The sequence below is a fragment of the Sesamum indicum genome, linkage group LG13 (assembly GCF_026168435.1).
Source record: "Sesamum indicum cultivar Baizhima isolate 11 linkage group LG13, ASM2616843v1, whole genome shotgun sequence".
Classification (NCBI taxonomy): domain Eukaryota; kingdom Viridiplantae; phylum Streptophyta; class Magnoliopsida; order Lamiales; family Pedaliaceae; genus Sesamum; species Sesamum indicum.
In genome coordinates, this window is record NC_142669.1 from 16551877 (window position 1) to 16557804 (window position 5928).

At 31.2% G+C, this 5928-nt stretch overlaps 1 protein-coding gene across 1 annotated transcript; it reads left to right on the top strand.

Annotated features, from left to right (window-relative positions):
- The first annotated feature begins 2998 nt into the window (after window positions 1-2998).
- LOC105176321 (uncharacterized) lies at window positions 2999-4368 on the top strand. The gene has a single exon (XM_011099086.2). It carries the CDS (start codon window positions 3223-3225, stop codon window positions 4192-4194), a length of 972 nt encoding a protein of 323 aa, XP_011097388.1. The 5' UTR covers window positions 2999-3222; the 3' UTR covers window positions 4195-4368.
- The last annotated feature ends 1560 nt before the right edge of the window (window positions 4369-5928 follow it).

Here is a 5928-nt window from a genome sequence, read left to right on the forward strand (position 1 = left end):
GAAATTATATTTAGCACCTCTAAGATTTGCTTCTCTAACAAATAAGTTCATTCGTTAATAAAGATTCACTGAATTTGCTAATATTAACAATAAAATTAGACAAAAAATTTATATTTATCCCCAATTAACTTATTACTGACTTATTGCAGGTCAAATAAATATTTTCATTACCAAATATGTTAATGTATGTGAGGAGATATATCTTCACCGTTATAAGGGTAGTTTAGTTTAAAAAAAATTATTTGACCTGCAATAAGTCAGTAATAAATCAATTGAGGGTAAATATTAATTTTTATTTAATTTTTTTATTAATATCAATAAATTCTGTAAACTTTGACTAACAAAGGAACTTATTTATAGATGAAAGCAAACCTCATGGGTGCTGATATAATTTTTCAAACTAAATAAAATTTACGTGTAATTGCACCAAATTTCAAAGGAGGATAGTGCAATTATCCCTTAAATAATGGTGTGAATAATAATCTTTATAAATTTAGAAAATTACGCAAACAAAAAAAAAGTGTGGCCCAAGAAACTAATGCAATGCATCGACATTTATAAATTGACGAACATATTTGAACAATTAAATAAGACATTATTATTAAAAATAGATCATATATATATATATATATGCACACATATTTATAAAATTTAAACACACAACTTTTTAATTATAAAATTTCAATTTCATCACCGGAGCAGAATTGGATTGGGGAGCGGGAGCATTCACATGCCCTTCACGTCAATTAAAATTGCATAACAATATGAAATTAAAAGCTCACCGGCGAATAACGTCCCGTCAAATTGAAGTGTATATGTACAACAACTACCCTTCCTTCTTACATCGCTGTCTGTCTTCAACACAATGAATACTGTCGTGAACATCTCAACCAGCACCAAATTGAAATTTCAGGAATTCTTTATGCCATGAAAGTAACTGTGTCTGTGCCCCCCACCACACCACAATCTGTCTTTCCACAGTTTTACCACTACCAGTTTAATAATCATTATTTCCAACAGTTTAAATTCTGAAAAAACAGCAAGTTCAATGTTCACCTATGCGTATTTCTTTCTTTCTTTTTTTAATTAACTAAACAATTGTAATTATATTATAAATTTCAATATTCACAACAACTATACTAATCAGCATGTCAGCTGTATCATTTAATAATATTCATAAATCATTATTACCGTTAATACAAAAATTAAATCTGTCTTATTGAGACCATGCACTGTTGTTTCACTATAAAAACAAAAGGGATAATTATACTCTCTTTCCTAAAGTTTAGTGTAATTACACGTAAATCCCCTATGGTTTGAAAAATTACCTCTAGCATTTTTTAGGTTTGCTTCCATCTAACAAATAAGTCCTTCCGTTAGACAAAACTCACCGAATTTGCTGATATAAATAAAAAAAAATGGCCAAAAATCTATATTTGCCCCTAATTGACTTATTACAGGTCAAATAAATTTTTATATGACCAAATTACCCCTATACATCTTCACGCGTTAATGCATGTGAGAATGTATATTTTACCGTTATAATGGTAGTTTAGTTCAAAAAATATTATTTGACCTACAATAAATCAGTAATAAGTTAATCGAGGGTAAATATCAAGTTTCATTCAGTTTTTCTATTAATAACAACAAATTTAGTAAATTTTGACTAATAAAAGAACTTAGTTGTTAGATGGAAGCAAACCTCAGGAGTGCTAGATGTAATTTCCCAAACTACAAGGGGTTTACGTGTAATTACACTAAACATCACCGGAGAGGAGTGTAATTATCGCAAAACAAAGTTGATTTTATTTATTAGATTATAAATCAATACAATTAAAAATTATAGTAATTATAATACCTACAGCAAGATCGATGTAAAAACTTAAATTTTGACTATGGTTGAACAATGCTTGCTATGATTTCACCTTTGATCAAAATATTTACCAAGATTTTGAATTGTAGCAAATGTTAAATTTGATCTCGCTTGCAAAAATAACAGTTAATTAGTATCATATTCATAACGATCTTTTATTTTCAATCATACTAATTAACCATAGTGAAAAGTTATAATCTGTTCTAGACATAAAAAAATTACTATTGGCTACAATATTAGTGGCTATGGCTAAAAATAATGGTGAATGACTATTATTTAATACGGTTAAATAAAATCGATACAAAAAAGTAGATTTTTTCTCCATGAAAAAATTATTTGCCACGACTAAGAGCTATGGTCGCAAAAACTACGACCAACACTCATTACGTGGTCATGATTAATAACTATTTTACTACGAATATTTGTTATTATTAACCAGGCTTATTACCATAGTTAAATGTTATATATATTTTTTTTGTGTGTGCTTTTCAATAATAGTTGCTGGTTTTATTAATTTAGTCAACCCATTACCAAAAAGATTTTTCTTAATTTTTTAAGTGAAAATAATGACTAACGTGATAAATCTTTTTTAATGTAAACTGATAATATTAAATGATATTGAGAATATTATATATAAAATTTTAATGACATTAAGATATCAAAAGTAAATGCTCTATTATTTTAAAATTGTGATGATTTAATTCAATGTTGTAATTCATATAAATAATTTTTGGAACATAGAATTTGGCTTCACAAGCTTATAAACCCTGTCGCGCTCCATTTTATTTGTTTTAAAATATTTGTCCCTTACTATAGATTAGTGTAGATAATTTATACCATCTTATTTAAATTTAATAAGGAAGAAAAAAATCTTTTACCATATACTTTTTGCTATGTATGGAAATTTACAAAAGCCGTGGTCCGACTTTCAGAATTTGTTTAAAAGGCGAATTTAAAAGAAATAGCTTTTCTTATTTTCTAGCAAAAGTCAGAAGAAATATTTAATATTTTATAAAATACTTTCTAAATACAAATTCAAAATTAATTATACACTGTTTGTATATTTAAATTAAAATATAAAATTTAAAATGAATTGAAATTCCTCAAATAAATTCCTCCCATTCCTAGACAAGATGGCACATATTTTGGCCGCCTGCACGCTGGTCTCTTTACATTTCATTCTTCTCTCTCCGACCAGTTTCAGATTCCATTTCTCTCTCTCTCTCTCTCTCTCACTCTCTCACTCTCTCTTCTTTTCCTCCTATATAACGTCCTTTCCTTCACATACAATTGAAACCCCAAGTCTTAGTTGACAATCCTATATTCTCTAGCTCTCTCCTATTATTATAATGGAGAAAATTTGCCATGAAGAAAGGTGGGCGCTCGTCAATTCCGCCGAGAATTCAGCACCAACACCAGAAAACGGCGGAGGAGGGGAAGACGATGCGGATGACGCACTTTCCTTATGCGATCTCCCCCTCATTCATCACTCAAGAAAAGATGAGGATGAAGAGAGTAGTACTCCTCTCATCAGAGCCAGTACTGAAACTCCAGAGGATTTCGACTTCTGCTGTCTGTTGAAGGAACCAGAAATGTGTGTGGCTGACGAAGTCTTTTTCCAGGGCCGGATTTTGCCTTTCCGCCGTTTGATGAGTTCAGGGGAGAGATTTTTGCAATATTCCGGCAGCTGCAGATCGATTTCCAGGTCCGAGTCCATGGATTTTCACTCTTCCGGCGGCTTAATTTCCAGCAGAAGTAGCAGTATCAGCAGCCACCAGTCGTCAAGCAGCGGCAGCTCCGCCACGGATCCCAAATCACCACCGCTAAACCAATTCCGCTCCCGCCCAATTAGCCCATCTCCCAGAACACGTTTTTCCAGCCCTAGACAAAAAATGGTCAGGAACGACAACAGAAACCGCACCAAGAAATCATCGGCGTGGAACATCTTTCGACTGGGACTACTAACCCCTCCCGAAATCGCGTTCCAGGATCTCAAAAGTCGGTGTCCCAGCAGCAATAACCGCAAGAACTTCGGGAGCCGTAACAGCACCGGTAGCAACAGCAGCAGCAGCAGTGATAAAAAGATCAAGATCATACCGAGGACGGCTTTACTACTTGGCGGGTGCAAGTCGTCATGTTCAGTCGATGCAGTTGATACAGTTCCTTCAAAAGTCGTGACCATCAAGAGAAGCGCTCGCGACAGCGAGATGGAGGCGCGAGTTGAAGAAGAAAACCTGCTGGCGATGAAATCACCCAAAAAGCGGTTGTCCCATCGTCGAACGTTTGAGTGGTTAAAGCAGCTTTCACTAGATGAACCGTAGACGACATTCGAAAAACATCGTCGCGCATGCCTACTTTATGTTTTGATGTAACCTGTCTTGGGGGAATTATGCGCTTGTTATTTTAGGACTTTGTCTTTTGTGTGTGACAAATGTAGTAATTTGGAGGAAATCTTCTTCTTCTTATGTGAAATCTAATTGTTATTAATTTTGTCAGTTTTTCTCAAAAAATAAAAAATATCACTTGGTAAGTCAAGTCTTGTCAGTTTTTAGATTATAAAGAAAAATAAATTATTTTCTATTGTATAAATTACTACAATTTAAAAATTATTATAGATTAACGCTATTATCACGATCAGACAAAAGCGAGTTAAAAATTTAAATTCTAGTGATGATTAATCAATATTTGTTATGATTTTATACCACAGTTTTTAGCTGTAACATATGTTTTGGCTTCGTTTGTAAAACTAATAACTAATAATCGTTGCACAATAATAATTAATTAGTATCCGTCATAATTTTTTATTTTTAACTATACTAATTAACCATACTAAAAAGTGGAATTTCTTTTAGTGGACTGCAATTATTTAATTTTTCTCAAGTAGTTTTAGAAAAATTCACTGCAACTGCAACTGCAACAAAAGATAAAAGAAGCGACACAATCATATGTATAGTGATATTAGGATTGTCACTAAAAATAGATATTAAGTGAATATATAATTGTCACAATGATAACCTGCGCCGTCATTGGCATGGGTTTTTTAAGCGCGATCGCATCAGTCGATTTGACCGATTTAAACACGAATCAATCAAGAGTACAATCTAATTTTTATTAAAAAGTTGAAAACAAAAAAATGTAAATTATTATTTTTTTCTTTTTGAAAAAAATTGATAATTTGATCAACTTAATTGACTCAGTTTACACTAAGTTTGTCAATGGGCGGCCGATAAACAAACTTAAGCCCATTATGTCTGTTATGCAAATGCGGACCCAATATTATTTCATTGGATTTAGACCCAAATACATCATCATTTAAATAAATATTTCGGGGATGAATAGAATTTACGTCCTATGATATCCATCGATATAGGTCAAATTTAGTAGCCTGTTATGCACATTTATACATTAACTTAAAATTGTTGAATTTATAAATGTTTGATAAATCAAGTGACTGTATTAATTAACTTAACGTCTAAAAGAATTCAAATTTTGTAGATACTTATTAATTAATCTTTTTACGTATAGATACTTTGGCAAAATTATTAGAGTTTTTTATCTTTATTTTCATAATGACAGCTCCAAATTAAATTTTTGATAAATTAATTTGAGCGTAATATGATAGTTTAGAAAATCAAAAATTATATAAAAAAATTAATTGCTTAAGCTCGACTAATATATAAAATAGATAAAATTCGTTTGAATTCAGATTTTAAAAATGCCATTTGATGAAAATTGACGCAAATATAAATGACAAAAAAAAAATTGTGCCAAAGTTAAAATATTATTTTTTCTTGCAGGACTTATTGTTTTTCCTTATTCATTCTCAAATGTTTATGAAATTTAAAATTTGAAAAATTTTATTTTTTTCAAATTTACTATTAAAAAAGTATGACCTAAACTATACCTAGTCACTTTGGCTCAATAGTAAACGAAAAAAATTATCAAGGACCAAACTTGACAACCCAAGACCAAATGTGTGGGGGGCCAAGATACCTAATGCCCCGGACCAAATGTGTGGGAGGGGTATAAATTATGGAACTAAATCTATAACTACT

Bases quoted from the DNA above. Each gene is read 5' to 3' on its own strand.
- LOC105176321 (XM_011099086.2), top strand. From the start codon at position 3,223: ATGGAGAAAATTTGCCATGAAGAAAGGTGGGCGCTCGTCAATTCCGCC.